This window comes from Lynx rufus, unplaced genomic scaffold (genome assembly GCF_022079265.1).
Source record: "Lynx rufus isolate CCGP_SWC_20201006 ecotype Redwood Valley unplaced genomic scaffold, mLynRuf1.p SCAF_9, whole genome shotgun sequence".
Classification (NCBI taxonomy): Eukaryota; Metazoa; Chordata; class Mammalia; order Carnivora; family Felidae; genus Lynx; species Lynx rufus.
In genome coordinates, this window is record NW_025814897.1 from 21,343,784 (window position 1) to 21,369,243 (window position 25,460).

General features: G+C 36.5%; 1 protein-coding gene across 1 annotated transcript; it reads right to left on the reverse strand.

Annotated features, from left to right (window-relative positions):
• Positions 1-11,372: 11,372 nt before the first annotated feature.
• Positions 11,373-12,311, reverse strand: LOC124505277 (olfactory receptor 145-like). Its single transcript, XM_047071178.1, has one exon. The coding sequence runs from the start codon at positions 12,300-12,302 to the stop codon at positions 11,373-11,375; it is 930 nt and encodes a 309-aa protein (XP_046927134.1). The 5' UTR covers positions 12,303-12,311.
• Positions 12,312-25,460: the final 13,149 nt, after the last annotated feature.

The following is a 25,460-nucleotide window of genomic DNA, read 5'->3' on the forward strand; positions in this document are numbered from 1 at the left end:
ACCGTGCACCTTGCCTACCCACCTCAGCTAATACGCCAGATCCCCAGCACCACAAGCCTGGCAGTGTGCAAGTAGCCCAGACGGGCCACGCCACCCCACAGTGAATCCCGCCCCTAGGAGAGGGGAAGAGAAGGCACACAACAGTCTGACTGTGACCCCAGCGGTGGGCCGGGGGCAGACATCAGGACTGACTGTGGCCCCGCCCACCAACTCCAGTTATACACCACAGCACAGGGGAAGTGCCCTGCAGGTCCTCACCACACCAGGGACTATCCAAAATGACCAAGCGGAAGAATTCCCCTCAGAAGAATCTCCAGGAAATAACAACAGCTAATGAGCTGATCAAAAAGGATTTAAATAATATAACAGAAAGTGAATTTAGAATAATAGTCATAAAATTAATCGCTGGGCTGGAAAACAGTATAGAGGACAGCAGAGAATCTCTTGCTACAGAGATCAAGGGACTAAGGAACAGTCACGAGGAGCTGAAAAACGCTTTAAAGGAAATGCAAAACAAAATGCAAACCACCACGGCTCGGATGGAAGAGGCAGAGGAGAGAATAGGTGAACTAGAAGATAAAGTTATGGAAAAAGAGGAAGCTGAGAAAAAGAGAGATAAAAAAATCCAGGAGTATGAGGGGAAAATTAGAGAACTAAGTGATACACTAAAAAGAAATAATATACGCATAATTGGTATCCCAGAGGAGGAAGAGAGAGGGAAAGGTGCTGAAGGGGTACTTGAAGAAAAAATAGCTGAGAACTTCCCTGAACTGGGGAAGGAAAAAGGCACTGAAATCCAAGAGGCACAGAGAACTCCCTTCAGACGTAACTTGAATCGATCTTCTGCACGACATATCATAGTGAAACTGGCAAAATACAAGGATAAAGAGAAAATTCTGAAAGCAGCAAGGGGTAAACGTGCCCTCACATATAAAGGGAGACCTATAAGACTCGTGACTGATCTCTCTTTTGAAACTTGGCAGGCCAGAAAGAATTGGCACGAGATTTTCAGTGTGCTAGACAGAAAAAATATGCAGCCGAGAATCCTTTATCCAGCAAGTCTGTCATTTAGAATAGAAGGAGAGATAAAGGTCTTCCCAAACAAACAAAAACTGAAGGAATTTGTCACCACTAAACCAGCCCTACAAGAGATCCTAAGGGGGACCCTGTGAGACAAAGTACCAGAGACATCACTACAAGCATAAACCATACAGACATCACAATGACTCTAAACCCGTATCTTTCTATAATAACACTGAATGTAAATGGATTAAATGCGCCAACCAAAAGACATAGGGTATCAGAATGGATAAAAAAACAAGACCCATCTATTTGCTGTCTACAAGAGACTCATTTTAGACCTGAGGACACCTTTAGATTCAGAGTGAGGGGATGGAGAACTATTTATCATGCTACTGGAAACCAAAAGAAAGCTGGAGTAGCCATACTTATATCAGACAAACTAGACTTTAAATTAAAGGCTGTAACAAGAGATGAAGAAGGACATTATATAATAGTTACAGGGTCTATCCATCAGGAAGAGCTAACAATTATAAATGTCTATGCACCGAATACCGGAGCCCCCAAATATATAAAACAATTACTCATAAACATAAGCAACCTTATTGATAAGAATGTGGTAATTGCAGGGGACTTTAACACCCCACTTACAGAAATGGATAGATCATCTAGACACACGGTCAATAAAGAAACAAGGGCCCTGAATGAGACATTGGATCAGATGGACTTGACAGATATATTTAGAACTCTGCATCCCAAAGCAACAGAATATACTTTCTTCTCGAGTGCACATGGAACATTCTCCAAGATAGATCATATACTGGGTCACAAAACAGCCCTTCATAAGTTTACAAGAATTGAAATTATACCATGCATACTTTCAGACCACAATGCTATCAAGCTTGAAATCAACCACAGGAAAAAGTCTGGAAAGCCTCCAAAAGCATGGAGGTTAAAGAACACCCTACTAACGAATGAGTGGGTCAACCAGGCAATTAGAGAAGAAATTAAAAAATATATGGAAACAAACGAAAATGAAAATACAACAATCCAAACGCTTTGGGACGCAGCGAAGGCAGTCCTGAGAGGAAAATACATTGCAATCCAGGCCTATCTCAAGAAACAAGAAAAATCCCAAATACAAAATCTAACAGCACACCTAAAGGAAATAGAAGCAGAACAGCAAAGGCAGCCTAAACCCAGCAGAAGAAGAGAAATAATAAAGATCAGAGCAGAAATAAACAATATAGAATCTAAAAAAACTGTAGAGCAGATCAACGAAACCAAGAGTTGGTTTTTTGAAAAAATAAACAAAATTGACAAACCGCTAGCCAGGCTTCTCAAAAAGAAAAGGGAGATGACCCAAATAGATAAAATCATGAATGAAAATGGAATTATTACAACCAATCCCTCAGAGATACAAACAACTATCAGGGAATACTATGAAAAATTATATGCCAACAAATTGGACAACCTGGAAGAAATGGACAAATTCCTGAACACCCACACTCTTCCAAAACTCAATCAGGAGGAAATAGAAAGCTTGAACAGACCCATAACCAGCGAAGAAATTGAATCGGTTATCAAAAATCTCCCAACAAATAAGAGTCCAGGACCAGATGGCTTCCCAGGGGAGTTCTACCAGACGTTTAAAGCAGAGATAATACCTATCCTTCTCAAGCTATTCCAAGAAATAGAAAGGGAAGGAAAACTTCCAGACGCATTCTATGAAGCCAGTATTACTTTGATTCCTAAACCAGACAGAGACCCAGTAAAAAAAGAGAACTACAGGCCAATATCCCTGATGAATATGGATGCCAAAATTCTCAATAAGATACTAGCAAATCGAATTCAACAGCATATAAAAAGAATTATTCACCATGATCAAGTGGGATTCATTCCTGGGATGCAGGGCTGGTTCAACATTCGCAAATCAATCAACGTGATACATTACATTAACAAAAAAAAAAGAGAAGAACCATAAGATCCTGTCAATCGATGCAGAAAAGGCCTTTGACAAAACCCAGCATCCTTTCTTAATAAAAACCCTTGAGAAAGTCGGGATAGAAGGAACATACTTAAAGATCATAAAAGCCATTTATGAAAAGCCCACAGCTAACATCATCCTCAACGGGGAAAAACTGAGAGCTTTTTCCCTGAGATCAGGAACACGACAGGGATGCCCACTCTCACCGCTGTTGTTTAACATAGTGCTGGAAGTTCTAGCATCAGCAATCAGACAACAAAAGGAAATCAAAGGCATCAAAATTGGCAAAGATGAAGTCAAGCTTTCGCTTTTTGCAGATGACATGATATTATACATGGAAAATCCGATAGACTCCACCAAAAGTCTGCTAGAACTGATACATGAATTCAGCAAAGTCGCAGGATACAAAATCAATGTACAGAAATCAGTTGCATTCTTATACACTAACAATGAAGCAACAGAAAGACAAATAAAGAAACTGATCCCATTCACAATTGCACCAAGAAGCATAAAATACCTAGGAATAAATCTAACCAAAGATGTAAAGGATCTGTATGCTGAAAACTATAGAAAGCTTATGAAGGTAATTGAAGAAGATTTAAAGAAATGGAAAGACATTCCCTGCTCATGGATTGGAAAAATAAATATTGTCAAAATGTCAATACTACCCAAAGCTATCTACACATTCAATGCAATCCCAATCAAAATGGCACCAGCATTCTTCTCGAAATTAGAACAAGCAATCCTAAAATTCATATGGAACCACAAAAGGCCCCGAATAGCCAAAGGAATTTTGAAGAAGAAGACCAAAGCAGGAGGCATCACAATCCCAGACTTCAGCCTCTACTACAAAGCTGTCATCATCAAGACAGCATGGTATTGGCACAAAAACAGACACACAGACCAATGGAATAGAATAGAAACCCCAGAACTAGACCCACAAACGTATGGCCAACTCATCTTTGACAAAGCAGGAAAGAACATCCAATGGAAAAAAGACAGCCTCTTTAACAAATGGTGCTGGGAGAACTGGACAGCAACATGCAGAAGGTTGAAACTAGACCACTTTCTCACACCATTTACAAAAATAAACTCAAAATGGATAAAGGACCTAAATGTGAGACAGGAAACCATCAGAACCTTAGAGGAGAAAGCAGGAAAAGACCTCTCTGACCTCAGCCGTAGCAATCTCTTACTCGACACATCCCCAAAGGCAAGGGAATTAAAAGCAAAAGTGAATTACTGGGACCTTATGAAGATAAAAAGCTTCTGCACAGCAAAGGAAACAACCAACAAAACGAAAAGGCAACCAACGGAATGGGAAAAGATATTTGCAAATGACATATCGGACAAAGGGCTAGTATCTAAAATCTATAAAGAGCTCACCAAACTCCACACCCGAAAAACAAATAACCCAGTGAAGAAATGGGCAGAAAACATGAATAGACACTTCTCTAAAGAAGACATCCGGATGGCCAACAGGCACATGAAAAGATGTTCAGCGTCGCTCCTTATCAGGGAAATACAAATCAAAACCACACTCAGGTATCACCTCACGCCAGTCAGAGTGGCCAAAATGAACAAATCAGGAGACTATAGATGCTGGAGAGGATGTGGAGAAACGGGAACCCTCTTGCACTGTTGGTGGGAATGCAAATTGGTGCAGCCGCTCTGGAAAGCAGTGTGGAGGTTCCTCAGAAAATTAAAAATAGACCTACCCTATGACCCAGCAATAGCACTGCTAGGAATTTATCCAAGGGATACAGGAGTACTGATGCATAGGGGCACTTGTACCCCAATGTTCATAGCAGCACTCTCAACAATAGCCAAATTATGGAAAGAGCCTAAATGTCCATCAACTGATGAATGGATAAAGAAATTGTGGTTCATATACACAATGGAATACTACGTGGCAATGAGAAAAAATGAAATATGGCCTTTTGTAGCAACGTGGATGGAACTGGAGAGTGTAATGCTAAGTGAAATAAGCCATACAGAGAAAGACAGATACCATATGGTTTCACTCTTATGTGGATCCTGAGAAACTTAACAGGAACCCATGGGGGAGGGGAAGGAAAAAAAAAAAAAAAGAGGTTAGAGTGGGAGAGAGCCAAAGCATAAGAGACTGTTAAAAACTGAGAACAAACTGAGGGTTGATGGGGGGTGGGAGGGAGGGGTGGGTGGGTGATGGGTATTGAGGGGGGCACCTTTTGGGATGAGCACTGGGTGTTGTATGGAAACCAATTTGTCAATAAATTTCATATATTAAAAAAAAAAAAAAGAAAATAAGTCCTAAACTTCAATGCCATTCATTAAAATCACCCAGAACCCTTCTTCCCTTATTCTTTTTTTTTTAATTATACTTGCTCCTTATACATGCTTCTATCTCTAAGATTTGGGGTTTATGAACTTATCTTGGTTCCCCTGCCTTGACTTTGGCTCTTTATAAAGTATGGTTCAAACTCAATATCTGACCATCTTAGCTCTGGTTCCTAGCATTCATCCAAGTGATCAGGACAGCTATAGATTTTGCTCCATCCTTTGCAAAAAAACCAAAAACCAAAAACAAAAAAAAAGTACATAATAATTTTGATATCAAATAAGTGGGCTTTTTAAAAACAGACATCTACATTTTAAATCTTTTTCAAAACACCCATATTTTGAAGATTTAACCAAATAAAAATTTATCATGTATATAAAATGCTCTTAGTTTGATATCCAGTGATGTCTACAAATCTTAAAAATCTATCCCGGATTCAAATTAGTTAATAGTTTTACCTATAATTGATATTGCAGTTTAAAAAGAGGGATGTGCAATGTTTTATTACAAAGCTATGAACTGTGTCCAAACAGATATAAGGAAATATTGAAATAGGTTCCATGTAGGAGAATGTATGGCTTTTATTTTCCAAATAGCAACTTCAATAAATTAAAGTGCTCAATATTGTACCAGCCGGGTGTCAGAAATGAATAGTGAACCTGTCAGCAGAAATGTTTTCAATTTCTTAAGCACCATCCTGGTCTCTGACAGAATTGATTGGCTTTTTGACACAAAGTTATAGTGGCAGATATTAAAAAAAGAAGAAAATTCTTCTTTAACAAACTACCACAGTGACAAACTGTATCCAAATGTGATTCAATACACCAAATGTTCTCGTTTAGAGTGAAGCTAAGATAAATACCAGCACTATTATATTTTGGCACTTTAAATAATAATAGCAACAGTAATAATAATAACACTGAAGTGAATTTCCAAAAGAAAAATGTGTTTAAAAGTTAATTAAATATTTGGGAATTTTTTTGGCCACACATTTTTCTCCTGGATTTGCAACATTAATTAATTAAACATTTTGTACCTATTCTACTTCAAAAATGCTTTTATCATAACAGAAATGCAAGTTAATTGAAGAAATTTGGAAAATACAAAGAATTCTCAAGATAAATATTAAAGTGGTATATTAAATATAAATATGGTTGTATATTTATTATAGTTTTTATATAACTTATCTGCAAAGTTCCAGAAAGCACTAGAAGTGTAGTTCTGTATACATACATACTCACAGGTATATATTTATGATCATACCTATGTATAGAGGCACACAACTTAAACTGGAAAGATTATTTGCAACAGTCATATTAAACATAAGTTTAATGATGTAAAAAAAAAATAAAGAACATCCTACTAAACAATGAATGGGTCAACCAGGAAATAAAAGAAGAAATTAAAAATAAATGGAAACAAATGAAAACACAATGATCCAAAACCTTTGGATGCAACAAAACTTGTTATAAGAGGGAAGTTTAAAGCAGTACAAGCCTACCTCAAGAAGCAAGGAAAATATCAAATAAACAACCTAACCTGACACCTAAAGGAGCTAGAAAAAGAACAAGAAACAAGATCTAAAACTAGCAGAAGCAAGGAAATAATAAAGATTAGAGCAAAATAAATAATATGAAAACTAAGAAAAACAATAACTCAATGAAACTGGAAGTTGGTTCTTAAAAAAAACAAATCAATAAAATTGATAAACCTCTAGCCAGACTTATTGAGAAAAACAAAAGGACTCAAATAAATAAAATCACAGATGAAAGAGGAGAAATAACCAATAAATACAAAGGATGATAAGAGAATATTATGAAAAATTATATGCCAACAAATTTGACAGCCTAGAAGAAATGGATAAACTCCTAGAAACATAAAAACTACCAAAACTGAAACAGGTAGAAATTGAAAACTTGAACAGATCCATAACCACCAAAGAAATTGAATCAGTAATCAAAAAACTCCTGACAAACAAAAGTCCTGGGCCAGGTGGCTTCATGGACAGATTCAACCAAACATTTAAAGAGGAGTTAATACTATCTTTCTTAAACTATCCCAAAATATGGAAAAGGAAGGAAAACTTTGAAATTCATTCTATGAGGCCAGCATTACCCTGATACCAAAACCAGATAAAGGCACCACTAAAAAAGAGAACAACAGGCCAATATCCGTGATGAAAATAGATGCAAAATTTCTCAATAAAACACTAGCAAACCGTATCCAACAACATATTAACTGATGGTTACCAGAGATGTGGGTGGAGTGATGTGTTAGGTAAGTGATAGGGATTAGGAAGTGCACTTGTGATGAGCATCAGTTATTGCAAGGAAGTGTTGAACCACTGTAGTGTATATCTGAAACTAATATAACGTTGTATGTATCTAACTGGAATTTAAATAAAAAACTTATTCATTTTTATTTGTTTTATTTTAGAGGAAGAGAGAAAAAGAGCATGAGTGGGGAGGAAGAGCAGAGAGAGAAAATCTTTTTTTTTTAATGTTTCTTTCTATTTGTGAGAGAGAGAGCATGAGCAGGGGAGGGGCAGAGAGAGAGGGAGACACAGAATCTGAGGTAGGCTCCAGGCTCTGAGCTGTCAGCACAGAGCCAGATGTGGGGCTCGAAATCATGAACTAGGAGATCATGACCTGAGCCGAAGTCAGAAGCTTAACTGGCTGAGCCACCCAAGTACCCCAAGAAAGAGAGAAATCTTAAGCAGAGAGAGAGAGAGAGAGTGCAGAGCCCAATGTGGGGCTCAATCCATGACCTGAACTGAAATTAAGAGTCAGACGCTTAACCAACTGAGCCACCAAGCACCCCAAATAAAAAACTTTAAAAAAAAGTGAGTTGCATCCCATGCCTTAGTTGTTACGCAGTGATCTCATAAAATACAAGACTTGAAGACTGTGTGTGTGTGTGTTTGTGTGTGTGTGTATGTGTGTTTGTAGGAAGGCAGTGTAGAGAGAAGGCTGATGGAAATCTATAAATTTGGGGTTCAGAAATTAAAGGAATATAGAACTCAAAACCCCTTTCACTTCTGGGTTTTATCAGCCCTCAACTACAGTACACCCTGATCATTCCAAATTTGATCCTGAGCAGAAATAGCAGCTTGCTTAGAGAAAATGTCTGCTAAACAAAATTAAGATGTAATCAGAGAACTTTCTTTAACTAGAAGGACCATGTTCCATTAAGCATAGAAACTCAAAGTGTGCACACTGACTTAGAAGCAACTCTGTCCTAGTTCACGGGCACAGGTGAATCCCATAGCTTACCTGTTTAATTCTTAGCTGTATAATTTCAACACAGGTATATATATGTATACACACACACACACACACACACACACACACATATATATATATATATATATATATATGCCCTCTCATTAGTGCCATTCAGATAACCCAAAAAGAGCTAAAACTGTTAATGACACTCCATGTTTTACATGTAAAAACACCCTAACTTGATTCCCTTCCTTTGAGAGAAGTCCAGATAGACACATGGAGCTTGAGTTGCTAGCTAAAAGTTATAGCTAAGTTGCTACCTTTGAAACTTTGCCAAACGTAGCTTTTACAAGCTTCATTTAAATTTTTGTTATTTTTCAAAAATAATCTGAAAAAAATGGAAACTATTTTGAAGGAACGTTTATTTTCTCTAAAAATGAAACAAATTTCATTTGTATATTGAGACTTCTCAAATGAAAGATTAGGACCAGGTTTAACATGTAATTGGGGCCACCTCAATTTATCAAATGTGATAACATATGTAACAGAGTGAACACACCTCTGCAATGTCTACAGAAATCCCCAAAGAGCACAGATATTTACTTATGTAGATACACTTCAATCTCAATAAGGAGAACAATTTTATCAAAAGGGACAGTAAATAAATGAAAAAAAGAAAAGAAAAGAAAATACCGACCTGGATCAACCATTTTATATAAATAGAACTTAAGTAAAAATTAAGCATATTAATATTGCAGTCAGATGTGATATGAGTGGTCACGTAAAACATATATTAAAGTTTAGCAACACTAAACATCTAAAACCAAACAAACAAGACAACAAACCAGTCTTGCCAACTTTTACAATGTCTAAATCTTAAGTGGAGATTGGAAAACAAGTAAAATTGAAAATATTATTAAAGTTATCTTTTTAAAAATGTTGATATTGTCACTTGGTTAAGATAAAAGAGTTTTAGAGTAAAACTTCTTTGCCTGTTTTCTTAAAAGAAAAATAATTCAACATCATACTACAGAAAAGACACTGTCATAATTTGATCTATTGATCAAAAATTTCTTTCAAATTATCACTGCTCTCCTAACTACAACTTGAGAGTTTTATACCTTAAATTCATAAGAAGTAGTATATAGAAGCCAACAAAAACCAGGAGTTATTTAGTTGTTCCCATTCCTCAAATCCAGGGGTGGGGGAAGTTAACTTTTTTTTATATCAAATACCTTGAGCTTTTATCCTATCCAAAGAAATCCTGTATTCTCCGTAACGTTGCTAGGGCCTTCCAGAAAGGAGAGGAGAATCAGAAGAATGGAATTTTATCATGTATCATTTTGCTTTCTGGATTCTTTTACCCCAATTTGAGTTCTAATTACTACTCACTGCTTTATCTTTTGAAATGCCCTCTCTCCCCTTGGTTCCCCAAATGTTCCATACCTTTTCACCTTCATTCCCCAAGCACTACTGATGTATGCTCATTGTGCATTATAAATTTTATGGAAGGTTTATGGACTTTATTTTTAAAGCAGGATTAAAATTGAAATTGAAATGTGGTTTCTAAGTCCTGATGACCACTCTCCACACAGAGAGCTCTGATTTATTGGCTATGTTTCTTGTTGAGCCCTGGCCTAATTAATGTTCTGGGCTCCTTTCTTTCCCATACATTGCTCTGTGAATTACAAGTTCTTGCTAACATCCCAAATTCATTTCATTTTTTTAAGTTTTTATTTAAATTCCAGTTAGTTAACATACAATATAATATTCATTTCAGGTACACGATATTGTGATTAATCACTTCCATAAAATACCTGGTGTTCACGAAAGATGCACTCCCCAATCCCCATCACCAAATTCATTTTACTTAATTTTGCAGAAGTAACATTCCATTTGAGCCAGTCATTTCCCAACTGTACCTGCTTGCAAAGCCTCCCCTTTCCCAATGAAAAAAATCTCATCAAACTGTTTTTCTAAACAAATGAAACAAAGCAATATCCACCCAGAGAGAAATTCATGTATCGTCCTGGAACAAATAATAATCAATTTTCAAATTAGAAATGCTTTCTTATTTTCCACGGTTATGGAAACAAAAAGTAATACAATAAAGTCGAAGCATAGTATACTACAGAGAGTAATAGACTTGAAATCAGAAGGCTAAGAATTTAGTCTAGACTTTTTCATTCAGAAGAGGGAACTGTAACACATTAGCCACTCCAAGCTTTACTTTCCAATCCATGCAATACAAATATTTTGAGAATCTGTTATGTGCAGGGTTGAGCATGCAACGTAAGAAAACCCTTTGTGAAAAGAAGCAAGACACAGTGTTACAGATGCAAAGTCATTTATATTTGACAGTCTATATGGAACCTTCCATCTAAGGTTTAAAGGAGACACATTCTTGTTTAGTTAATGCTGGAAAGATGGGAGTAGAGACACATTGTCCATTTCATGCTGCCAATCTCAAGTGACAGATAAGACATCCTTAATGATAGTATATCATCCTGATGGTTCCTTGATTTGATCATTTGTAGACCAGTCTTCTATTTCCAGAAAGAAAAATAAAAGTTCAAAATGATAAAGAAAAAAACAAATAATACATTTCTTCCTTAATATTACTACTAAGTGGAAAAGGGGGAGAAGAAAGTGTGCAAATGGTGAAGAGAAACCTACAAAAAGTAAAAATAAATTATTGAGAGAAGACTCAACTCTCCTTCAAAGTGATAAGAAAGAGACAGGATAAGAAGGTTGCCAATAAAATTATTGTAATTACAAACAGAAACTCCCTGTTGCATGACTAACTAGAGACACTGTCTGATCAAAACCTTCTACTTAGAGTTTTTCTCAAAGCAAGTTTAACATCTTTGTTTCTCAAGCTGTAAACTAAAGGGTTCATCATGGGAACTGTATTGGTATAAAAGATAGATGATATTTTTCCCTCATCCATAGACCCAGCAGAAGATGGTTTAAGATACATAAATGCACCTGATCCAAAGAACAAGGAAACAGCAATTATGTGGGAACTGCAGGTGCTGAACGCTTTGGACCTGCCCTCAGTGGAGCTGATGTGGAAGATGCTGGAAAGGATGCAACCGTAAGAGACAAAGATGGTGACACTGGGCACAATGATGTTGATGCCCACCACGATGAAAACCACCAGCTCATTCACGTAGGTGCTTGTGCAGGAGAGCTGGAGAAGGGGGAGGATGTCACACAAATAATGGTTGATGGTGTTTGCATCACAGAAGGTCAGTCTCAGCATGCTTCCTGTGTGAGCCACAGCACCCGAAAATGCCATCAAATATGAACCAAGCATAAGGCTGGAACACACTTTAGGGGACATGACAACATTATACAAAAGTGGGTTACAGATGGCCACAAAGCGATCATAGGCCATTGATGTCAACACATAGCATTCAGAAATAGCAAAAAAACAGAAAAAGTAAAGCTGGGTCATGCACCCCCTGTAGGAGATAATATTTTTCTTTGATACAAAGTTAGTCAGCATTTTGGGTGTAAACACAGAAGAATAACAGAAATCTATGAAGGACAAATTGAAGAGAAAAAAGTACATTGGAGTATGTAGGTGTGAATTCAGCCCAATTAGAGTTATCAAGCCCAAATTTCCCAACACAGTGACCATATACATGACTAGAAACAGACAGAACAGGGGGAGCTGGAGATCTGGTAGGTCTGTTAGCCCCACCAGAATGAATGCAGCCACAAAAGAACTGTTTCCAGGAGCCATTCTTCTTTCCCTAAGGGGATCTGTGAGCACAGAAAAATAGGGTTACATTAGGAAACAACTCAGCTCTCCATAGAAGATCTTGTACTAAAGAGAGTGTGTACAATGGGAAAGTCTGAGACTAGCCCAACCTGGACCCATACAATCTATCTTTACCACTATCATGATACTGAGGGATACTGAGTCTCCCTTTATGAAAGCTTATATAAGCCAAATATAGCAAAGGACATCACAAACTTAGCTTAGAGAGGCAAGTACAGTGAACTTGACCTCTAGAAACATGACTGCTGGAAAAACCAAGGGTGAAAGGAGAAGTTGAGAGTAGGACAGAATCGCCCTTCTCTGATCTCACCATTTCTTCATTCACTTGACCCTCTCCTCACCAGTAAGATTAGAAACAGAATCCTTAGGAACTCAAAACAGATTGGCCTCAAATGCAGACTGTACTTGATGGAGTGAGAATTAAGAACAGTTTCTAATCTAAATAAGGGATGAGCATCTAGGTAGGGGAGGTTGAGTTACTACCCCATGTCACAGAGAAAAAGCCATAAATCCAGAAGAATGAGAGTCCCATCTATAGAGAGGGAGCTTACTGAGATACTGTATCCCCTACATCCCCTGATCTCTGAACATTGTCTTATCTCCCTCGAACACATTCTCCTGCCAGCTTCACCTGAATATCAATACTGCACAAAGTGGGAAAGACAGTGATATATCTCAGGTCTCTGAACTTCCATCTCAAAGCAAGGAATGGGTTATTACAAATGGGATTCTGATACTCACATTCCTTAGGTCAGAAAACTTCAGTGTTCCCTTATCCTTTATATTTACCCCCGTGGTCGTTAGAAAGGCAATTTCAGGCTCTGAGGCTCTGGTTCTAAGAGGATTCAGCCCAGACTTAAATTCATATATACCCTTAAAATCTTTCTGATCCTAATTTCTGACTATGACTTTGAGTCCTCTTAAGAAGCAGAGAAAAATAAAGCCTTTATTATTATCCTCACATTTGCTGCTTGATTGGACATAGAGTTAAAATGAGTTTAAGGATATAGTGCGCTTGGTTATAAACAGGGTAGAACCTTGCTCAGTCTTTTCCTCAGAGAATAGATTTTATGTGTAAAGGAATAAGGAGATTGTGTACCCTGGGCCATGATATGTCTTTAGTTCCTTAGGGACTCAATATTTCACTCATTTGCACTTCACTCCAGGGATTGTACATCCCTAGATCCAAAGTAAAGTCCCATCTCCCCCATACCTTCATCTCTGAAGGGAAATCTACTGTGTTGTTTCATTTCACCTTTGTCCCCATATCCTAAATGGAAACTTTTTCTGCAAGGGTTCTGCCTCTAGGCTTCCTTATTTCTTGATCTCAAATTTTTCATATTGCAATAACTCAGTTGTCTTCTCTTCTGCAATATCTCTAAAATAATTTGTGGTAACACATATTCCTTCTGAAGTTTATACTTTAATCGCCCACTGGAAATTTCTACTTGACTATCCTGCTTACTACCATTCTAGGCAATATTTAAGTAACTGGGGTTATCAATTTCTTTGCAACATAGAAAAGAGTAGGAGCTATGGAGTTAGAGGGTATGTGTATGAATGCTATCTTCCTACTTCCACTCTTACTAACAATAATACCTGGGGCAAGTTACTTAATTTCTGTTCATTGTAAAATAAGAATGATAAAAACAGCACCTCGAAAGAGGTGTTATGTGTTATGGTGATAATGAAATTTTTATTTTATGTTTTTAAAGTTTTTATTTGAATTCCAGTTAACATCCAGTGCAATATTAGTTCCAGGTGCACAATATAGTGATGTAACATTTCCATACAACACGTGGTGCTCTTCAGGACAAGTGCATGCCTTAGTCCCCATCACCTATTTAACCCATCCCCTCCCAAAAAGGGGCTCCTGGTTGACTCTGTCGAAGGAGTGGAGGAGCAAGCTACTCTTGATCTTGGGGTCATGATTTTGAGCCCCATGTGGGGTGTAGAGATTACTTAAATAAAAAAAAAAATCCTCCCACCCACCTTCCCTCTGGTGACCATCAATTTGTTCTCTATAGTTATGAGTCTGTTTCTTGGTTTGCCTCTCTCTCTCTCTCTGTCTGTCTTTATTAACATGATTATAACAGTGCCTGGAATATAATAATAGTCAAAAACTCTCTCTCTTTCTTTATTAATATGGTTATAACAGTGTTTGGAATATAATAATAATCAAAAATGTCAGTTGTCATTATTTATGTTCTCATGAATACATCATAATATTCATCAGACTTTTTTTTTTTTTTTTACTTAACTCTCATGTTCTCCTATAAACCATAAGTTCTCTTGTTTGCTCCTAGGGTTAAGATCAGTACAGAATACATGGAAGAAATTCAATAAGTATTTCTGAAAATCATGTGGTTCTTTGGCTGTGAACCTTCAGGAAACATTCCACATTTATCACATGCTAAGCAATAGTGTATACACTCACAATGACCTCCACCCTTGTCCCTCAGCCACCACACAAACTCTTAGATTTTAACTGAACTGTACTGTTGACCTGTAGCAACTCTTATTATTCTAGCCTTTTCCCATGTAATTCTTCTTATATAGCCATGCACACTGCTGCTAGAATAAACTGAAAGCAAAGCTCTGTCTCTCCTTAGTTTAAGAACTTTCAGTGGTTTTGGGGCACCTGAGTGGCTCAGTCGGTTGAGCGTCTGACTTCGGCTCAGGTCATGATCTCACAGCTTGTGAGTTCAAGCCCCGCATCAGGCTCTGTGCTGACAGCTTAGAGCAGGGAGCCTGCTTCAGATTCTGTGTCTCCCTCTCTCTCTGCCACTAAACCATTCGCATTATGTCTCTGTCTCTCTCAAAAATAAATAAACATTAAAAACATTTTTTTAAATCAATAAAAATTAAAAAAAAGAACTTTCAGTGGTTTTCCATTACCCATTGGGCAACTGAAATTTTGTAATAAAAGGAAAAGTCTCAAAATTATGATTCAATCTTGGATAAAATTAAAGAAGAAATTGAGTCAGAGTTATATTTTATAGGAAGATTTGAAAGAACTATTTTGATTGATTTAAGTATTCTGCACACATTAAGTGCTGTACAAACTTTTACCTTTTCACAAATATAAGAAAAAATATTGGAGAATGTTTATATTTCAAATACCATTAGGGTATAGTGAACAAATATCACAATTCAGATGAACCAAAAATAATAGTTAAAAGTTAACTTTAAATCTGCACAACCTCACCTTCTCATCATGATAAATGACAGTTTCTCTCTTCAATGTTCCCCCAAAAGGCACAAGAGTTTCGCAAAGACGTTCATTTATTTAAGTAACACATTTTTTATTTAATACCCTGGGAATGTAACCTTCAACTTATGTTACTAGTTAGAAAGTTTCTAGCTTCAAGTTACAGAATGCTCAATTAATAACTCATTTTAAACAGGAGCTTGTTTCTCTCACCTAGCAATAAGCTTATGACTAGATTAACCTAGGTTTGTTTCAGCCACAAATCACTCTCATCAAGAACTCAGTCTCTTCTATTTCACTGTCCTCAGTTTGTTGACTTTCACTCTCAGGCTTGTCACCTCATGGTCACAAAAAGGTTGTTACAGCTCCAAGAATCACATCTAAACACTGATATATCCAAAGAAGAAAGCGAGCAACAAGGCAAAAGAGCTTTTCCCATATCTCTCTATAGAATGAGGTAAATCATCTCCAGGTCTCAAGAGATTATTTTCTTTGCATCTCTTCAGTCATGTAGCTATGGCACATGGCCAACCTAGCTGCAAGGAAAACTGACAAAAATTAGAATCTTCCATTTTCAGCCTCTATCAAAAAAGGAAGTTTCTGGCATTAAGAGTACTTGGAGGAGGGATGACTATTGATTGGAGAAAGCATCAATGTAATCTGCCACAAACAAAAAGCTTGTGAAAGATATTTGTAATAGGAATTATGTTTTTCAATTTAAATTCAGAAAATACTTATTTTTTTAAGTGAATTTACTGTTTTAAGCTTTAAATCAACCCTGTTGCCTTGGGGTGTTCAACCCATGTTATAAACATATATGTATTTGCTTGTGTGGAAAATATACATATATAAGTATACATTTATACATACATTACTTATATGTATATGGTAGGGGAGGGGAGGAAGAGTTTAACTCCATGAGAGGGTCCTCTTATTGGTAAAAAAAGCATCAGACACCCTGAATGTTTCAAATGTGTAAAATAAAGAGTCTCCAAACAGAAAACAATAACTTGGGCTAACACAATTATGGTTTTTTCGATTGGTTTTGCGTGTGTGTGTGTGTGTGTGTGTGTGTGCGTGTGTGTGTGTCTCATTTTTTTGTTTGTTTTTGGTTTTTTTTGTTCTTGTTTTTGTTTTTGTTTTTTTGCCACAGCATCTCCTAAAAGAAATGGAACAGATCACTAGTCACTAAATATCTGATGGATCAAAATTAAGTTATACCTGTTGAAATTTAAATTTTAGGTTTCTTTGAAGCATCTTCTTAGCTTCCTATCTCTTGTTTATAGATTTTTCCACTATATTGTATAAAATTTGAAACAGACTAGCTAAACTAGGTAAGAAAAGGGAAATTTCATTACGCAGAATTTTCGAAAAGGATATGCGGTAAACAGAAAACTATTAATTATATAAATTGAGGTTTAAAATCTTGCTAAGAAACTCCACAACTACTTATTAATAAATAGACACTGGGCTCCCTTCAGGCACATCCTTGTACCAACCCTGGCTCCCGTCTGAAGAGTCTGATCATAAATAATAAAGCTTCAAGTAGAAGTTATGATATATTAAAAACAGATCAAAAGAATGGAAATCCTATGTGTAAAGGCAATGAACAACTACACTTCTGGAAAATAGGACTCAGCAATGTGCCCTAGAAAGTCCTACAATGTCACAATACATGCACTATTTAAAGAGAGGTTCAGTAATCTGGAATTCAAGCTATTTGGATGTTGACTGTCCTACGGATGACCCACTAATAAGAAATCTTTGTTTGTCTCTGATATTTGTTAGATCATAAACTCTCTAAATAGCTTAGAACATAACTCATGATAAAGGAGAGGAGGAACACTGGGTCCACTGATTCACTTAAGGTATCTTTTGCCAGAAAAAAATGACCCTGGTTGCTTTTAGGAAAGCAGGCATTTAATTAGGAGGGCTTTGTATTAATGCTAGTATGAGAAAAATGTTTCTCAAATCAAAGTGCTAGTGTTATAGTTGTGACAGATGAGGAGGTAGTTATGTCTATATGATATGTGTATGCATATATTATGTATAATGTTTTAATTTCCTGTACTCCATTTCACTTAGTAAAAGCCCAAGTTTCACAATTACCAACAACTTCCGTCAGGATCTTGCCCCATGTTACATGTTGGCCCTCCTCTCCTTCAACTCTCTCTCTCTTACTCCTTTTATTCAGCACAGTAACCTTTTCTGTGTTCTCAGACATGCCAGAAGTATCACCTTAGGAGTTTTGCATTGGCCGGTAATCCTCCCTAAAAAAGATATTTTTCCAAATATTCACTTTAAACATCACCTTCTCAATGAATTAGGATCCATGTCCAATTTACTTTTGTATTTTCCATATTTGACACATTTCTTGGCATAGGATGTTTCCTTCCTTTGGATTGCCTCTTCTTACATTCTGGGTAGCTGGGATATGGCTACTCTGAGTAAGTCTCTTAAAATGCAAGTTTATTTTGACTGACTCTAAAATACTCTATTTGAAGAGGCTGCTTAAGAGCTACTATTTAAATAAATAACATTTTTATTTTAAAATGAGAGAAAATTTATGGCCATAAAACTGGCAGAGTTCATGAAGGACCATAACACATCTGCCTCTTCATTTCCCACTCAGGGGAGCTGTCTCTCCAATATTTATTTTCTTTTAATTCCCTGTTCAATTTCCCATTCATTTTGATGAACTATTTGTAACCTACTGTAGCTCAGGAAATTAATTTTATTCAAAAAATGTTTTAAATGTGTATTCACTTATTTTTAGGAGGGGAGGGGCAGAGAGACAAAGAGAGAGAATCCCATGCAGGCTCTGTGCTATCAGTGCAGAGCCCGACGTGGGGCTCATGTCACGAACTGTGAGATCATGACCTGAGCCGAGATCAAAAGTCACCTTTTGATGACTCAGCTTAACTGAGTCACCCAAGTGCCCCCAGGGCATTAATTTTAAAAAAAGAATTCTGAATTTAGATACAGTCCTAGCCTTAGAGTTCTCACTTAAAATTTTGACAGCAGCTCTAAGTCAAAGTTAAGCAGGGGAAAAGGGTGAAATGAAGCAATGGCCTAGATATGGAAACCCAGTTTATTAATAAAACTGAACATGGTTAAATTAAGTGGTGTCTAAGTAAAACTAAATACTAAAGTCATATTTTCAATTTTATCATTGCATAGCTGCTAAAAGTTTACTAATGCTTATCTGTTTGAATAAAGTCATATATTCTGATTAAGGAGCATGAATCTCAGTACTTACTTAAAGCTTCCAATTAACTCTATGTGCAAAGAAAAAATATTAATACGAAAGACTAAATCAGGAAGCCACCTTATTAAATCTCTAGTTAACTGGCATCAAATACCACTATCTTGCAACTGACTACAAGCATGAGACATACCATACCTATTGTTCTGCCACTAATTATTCAAATAAACTAGATGAGCACCTATGAGGTACTAGAAACTGAAGAATTAACAATTCACAAAGTAAGTGTTACCTCTAGAGATCTTATACTTTAGTAAGGGATGGAGATATTTTCTGGGAAGAGATGCCTGGGATATTCTTCACTGAAACCCGGGACTCTTCAATCAAATATCCAGTCACTGAAGCTCACTTGACTGAAAGATAAATCTAGCTAAAATATTAAGATTATTATAGATTGGTCTGAGTATAGTCATCAGTGCTATTTTGGAAATGTAAGTATGTCAAGCAGCTTTTTATATATATGCATGTACATGTATGTGTGTATATGACTTGTGCATGGCCATGTCAGCACATGTCTGGCAACTGTCTGCAAATGTCAGGACTACATCTAGCTAGCCAATAAGAATCAAAATGGACATCTGTTTCCAGGGTATCTAATGTAACAAGATTGGTATCTGATGAGTCTGGCCGGTAGCCGTCGGTTTCCTGATTGAACAGACCAGATTAGTTTCTTGAGATCCTCAGATTGCTTGTTCACCTCCACCCCACCATTCTCACTGAGAATGTATCAGAGGTGTGAAAAAGTGTAAAGTCCTACTTAACTGCATTTTCTTCCTTGTGCCTGGAACACAGTTGTTAACTGAGCATTAAAACACGGTTTTGTCTTACCCACACTTTTGGAATCTGTGCTGTATGCAAAGACCCACTTGTTTTAAGGGGAAAAAAATCCACTTTATTGAGATTGACAAGTGAATGTTAAAAGCATTTATAATACAATGCAATACATGTTATAGTAGAACCAAACACCAATGGGATACAAGCCAAAGAAGGGTACCTTCACCTAGTCTTAGGGAATCAGAAAATGCTCTGAAAAGGAAAGACCAGTGGGTAATATGATAGGGAAAAACAGGTAGTGATTTGGGGCAGGGGAAAAGGTATGGGTCAAAGGTCAAAGATACATCAGCTACAATACCAATCTTCCAAGATGTGAAAGATAATTTTTCACTCTACAATTTAATCTGTAATTACTTACCTAATATTTAGAATTCTATTTAGTTTTTATGAGCTACAATTCCCAACTTCAGTTTCAATAAACAATATTCACAATTCATTGATACAAATACCTACGACTTAAGCTTTCTTTGAAGAGTAGGAAGGATTTTCAAAATTTAGGGACTAATTAAGTGCCTTTTTTTGTGTGACTGGGTATTAGAAGATTCTTGCCTAACTAAATGAAAGAGCAAATGAAAAAAACACCATTGAATCACAGTTTGAATAGACTTTTCCTAATTTTGGAAATTTAATTCATACACTCAAGACAGATTTCTGTCAAAGTAATGTTAATCTGTTCACATTTCGTAATCTCAATATCAGTAGGGAGTGAGCACTTGTTTTTGGCCCTTATTTTACATAATTGTCCCTTCAGTGCTAGTTTTTCATGTCTCTTTTACCTTTATCATTCCTAGCAGTAACTGCCAAACTGTTCATTTTAACCATCTTTTCATCATCACATGTCACTGTCACTTTTATAAATCAAACAATTAATAATGAATTCATGGTGAGTCCAAATAGCAACTTACTTTTAGAAAGATAAATCCCACTTAGAGCATAACATACAAAGACCAAGGGTCAATGACTTATTCACTCTCCACTTTACTTCCACATTCACACTCAGGTCTACCTTGATCTCTAGAACAGCGCTTATCTAGGCAGGTGAGATTATAAAATGCACTCATCTAACATGCTGATACTCAACACAAAGTTACTTACTGTTGAATCACCTCTGAACTTAAATTACAATTGTGATATCCAATTCTGATTCAACCACTATGTTTTATAATACTTCCAATGACTGAGGCAGTCTTTTCTCTATGTGTAAATGCTGCCATATTTCTATATTTTCAAGTGGTTTTCATTATGGGTATACCTAAAGAAATTCTTTAAGGAAAGACTTAATGAAGAAAGCAGACAGGATTCAGAAAGTGAAGTTATATAATATGGAATGAGAGCTATACTATCTTTACCACACCACTAACCTCAGTATAATGACACATACCATACTACAAAACCCATAAAATGGGATTGTACATTGACTTTCGTATTTCCACAAACACTGAAATTCCTCATTGGGCTTATAAGGGGAACGGTCTCTGTCCTGAAGCAGTCTGCATTGTTCTATAAGTGCTATACCACATATGGTGGTTCTTTTCAGTGGTAGCCATTGTGTATTCAGAAGGCATCCCAAGAGTTTATTCTCATTTTCTGTTTATGGATTATTGTAATGTTTGGTTTAAGAGGGGCTTTAATCAAAGTTATGTAATCTTAATTGTAAAATTTGGCTTAAATACATAAAAATTTCTATAAACCAAACACCAATGGGATACAAGCCAAGGAACAGAACCCTCACTCTACTCTTAGGGATTCAGAAAATTATACTTCACTAATGATTATAAAATGAAGAGCTTACAGCCACCAAGCAGATGTAAGAATAGAATATTGCCAGCACAATAGAGCCTTCTATTCTCCCTACTGGATAGTAGCTCTGTCTCTTCTTTCATTTTCCATCTTGCTTTTGTGCCAATCATTCTCTGGCTTTTCTTTACAGCTTTATCATCGAATAGGGCCTCACCATCATTTGCACCCAGCCCACAGAAGGTCAGGAGAATATGCAAAAGGTACAGTTTGTCTCTAGAATGGTTTTCATCATGGCTAGAACTCAGTACATGCCACTTCTCACTGCAAGAAGGAAACTGTATCCATATCGAGAACTGTATGTTCTGAAAGAAGAGATGAACAGCTGGCAATCTCTGCCACACTGGGCCACTCATAGCAGTGCCTACCACATACCACTGATGTGAAGATTGAATAAGATAATGAATGTGTGAACTTACTGCTAAGCCTGGGACTTAGTAAACACCTAATAACAATGACTATTATAGGCTATATGTGCTTCCTGTGCTTCTATTTATTGTGTAGACCTGTATTAAATAAGAATAAACTCACATTCTCTAAATTAGGCAATAGAACTGTCAAATATGAAATGTGAATGATACTTTCTGATCATTTTTCTTATTTAAGTGTTTTGCCTTTAGTTTTTGTTAGAGGCACGTTATTCACTAAAACCATTGTTCAGGTTTCCCTGATTTTAAAAAATATGGTACATTCTGTATAATAATAATAAAAACACCCAAGATTCAGAATCAAAACACCAAATACGTGGTCTTATTTCTACCATGTGTTAATTGTGACTTGGAATAAGCCATCAACATCTCTGAGTGGTAGTCTCATCATCCGTGAAATGGAAACTGGATCCTCTTTCCCATTTGCCTCAAACTTCTTCCCTGAGGAACACAGAGACTGACAGATATAACACGCAGGGAACACAGCAACAGCACACTCTTCCTAAGAGCAAATGTAAAACCTGCATATATCTTCATTTTTTAAGTGGGTCTATTCAACCTTACATCAGAGAGACACTTTAAACAGCATAGGTGATTCCACCAGCTATCCTACTCACTGAGAAAGATGGGAGTCTATGCCTCAGACTGAGTGAGATTTTAATATTTAAAGGTGCAACAAAGCCCTTTATATAAACCAACTACTTCATCTAGGGCTGGGCTGAACATACAGTGAAATGTCCTAATGCCAGAGAGAAAAACCAACTGTGCCACTCTTAGAGAAAAACATCATGTCTGTCCCCAGTGTGGATATTTGCTAGCCTAATCAAATTTCATTTTCATTTTTTTAAAATATATTAAATTTATTGTCAAATTGGTTTCCATACAACACCCAGTGCTCATCCCAAAAGATGCCCTCTTCAATGCCCATCACCCACCCTCCCCTCCCTCCCACCCCCCCATCAGCCCTGAGTTTGTTCTCAGTTTTTAGGAGTCTCTTATGCTTTTAGCCTAATCAAACTTCAGGAGTAATGCTATTGACCATATGAGACCAATTTTGGAAACTATCCACATGTAGAATGTAACTCTACTATGTTGCATTATGAAAATCTACCTTTATCATTCTGGTATAGTGCCATTTTTGCTTGCCATGTAGAGCACATTGCCACACAAGAAGCCAACAAACCACCTAAGCTAAATTTCAAAATACTTAAATATTGAGTGGAGATGGGAAAATGGTAAATAATGAAAATTGTTAGAAGCATCTTAGAAAATATATTGCACCTTGATAAATCATATGAAGGATCTTTAAAATGACATTTTCATGGATAAAGAAGATGTGGTTTATATATACAATGGAATACTACTTGGCAATGGGAAAGAATGAAATCTGGCCATTTGTAGCAATGTTGATAGAACTGGAGAGTGTTATGCTAAGTGAAATAAGTCAGGCAGAGAAAGACATGTTTTCACTCATATGTGGATCCTGAGAAACTTAACAGAAGACCATGGGGGAGTGGAAGGGGAAAAAAGTTACAGAGAGGGAGGGAAGCAAACCATAAGAGACTCTTAAATACTGAGAACAAAATGAGGGTTGATGGGGGGATGGGGGAGAGAGGAAAGTGGGTGATGGGCATTGAGGAGGGCACCTGTTGGGATGAGCACTGGGTGTTGCATGAAAACCAGTTCGACAATAAATTACACTTAAAAAAATAAAATAAAATAAAGTAAAAAAATAATAATAAATAAATTTTAAAAATAAAATAAAAAATAAAATGACATTTTCTTACCTTAAAAAAATCCACATTCTTTCCAGTAAAGACATTACCACATTTGGCTTATTCACCAAATGTTTCCTTCAAGTTGTCATTGCTCTCTCAGCTGAAATTTGAAGTTCTGTACCTTAAAATATATATAGGAGTAGCATATGGAAGCCAAAAAACCCAGAAGTGATTTAATCATTCCCAGGTCCTCCAACCCTGTGAGTTCACATTTTTAAATATCAAATGACTTGTGCTATTATCCTTTCCAGACAAATCATGTGAACTCAATAATATTTCTAGGGCTTTCCAGGAAGCAAAGGAGAGTCACAGCAAGGGCTTTAATTATCCATCATTTTACTTTGTAAATTCCTTTCTCCTAACTTGAGTTCCAATTACTCTTTATCTCTTGAAGCTACTGCCCTCTGTCTACCTACTGCCAAATGTGACTACAGCTTTCCTGTCTTCATTATGAAAAATGACAACTGATCTAGTCACTGTGTATTATAATTCCATTTTAGATATGGACACTGGAATACATTCACAGTACTGTGCAGAAATGATATAATTTCAGAATGCGGTTTCTAACACTCATGACCATAGCCACAGAGGGATCGCTTATTTACTGGTCAAGTGTCTTGTTGAATCCTGGCCTAATGAGATATTTCTGTGCTTTTTTCTCTTCCATGCCCTCTTTTCTGAAATATAAAACCTTACAAATATTCCCAATTCACTTTAAAAAAAATTATTCTATACTGTATTGTGTACAAACTACCTTATTCTGTAGTACTTGATGCCAGGTTTTTTATGTAACCAAATAGAGTGGTTAAATTTGTCCATAAGTAACATCCTTATTTGAGCCAATCATCTCCCCAAAGGGCCCTCTCTTTCTCAACAAGAAGAAGCAAGAAGCTGTTTACCTAAACAAAGAACAAAAACTGTAATACCCAGCATGAGAGAAATCCATGTAATACCCAGCATGGAACAAAGCAGAATCAACCTTCAAACTAGAAATCTTTTCTCATAGTCCTTGTTCACCGAAGTGAAAATAATAAGGTAGAAGCAAAGCATACTACAAAGAGTTCTAGACTTGAAATCAGAAGACTATGAGGATACTCTACATCTTGTCTTTGTTAAGCTGTGTGACTTTTGATGAATCATTAACTATTCTGAACTTCACTTCCCCATTCATAGAGTAAATATCTTTTGTTGATCAGTATGTGCTACTTTGACTGGATAAAAGTAAAAAAAGAAAAGAAAAGAAAAGAAAAAAGGAAACAAACTCTGCCAAAAGAAACTGCTGTAAAATGTTTACAGATGCAAAATAGATTAAATATAATAGTCTTTCTTGAACCTTCGATTTCTCCCATTTGAAAAAGACATATTCTTGCCAATCAGAGGAAAGAAACAAGAGTATATACACAGTAGGTGATTTATGCTTCTAATAGCATGTGGCAGATAAGAACAATCCCAATGGTACAGTGTCAGTCTATTGTTCTCCAATTCAATAATCTGGAGACCATTCATCTTTTTCAAGTGGAAAAAAGGAGTTCAAAATGAAAAACTTTAAGAAGTCAGATAATACATTTCTTATTTAATATTGTTGCTAAACAGGAAAAAAGTAAAGACATCGTGCAAATGATGAAGAAAAAAAAAGACCTAGTGATAAAGACCGGAAGTAAATTATAGAGAGAAGACTCAAATTTCCTTTAACATGTTAAGAAAAAAATAGACTAAGAAGGCTACTGCAAAAAACGTTTTAATTAAACATAAAAATCTCCCCGTTGTGTAACTAACTGCACTGAGAGCTACAGTTTCTAATTATAA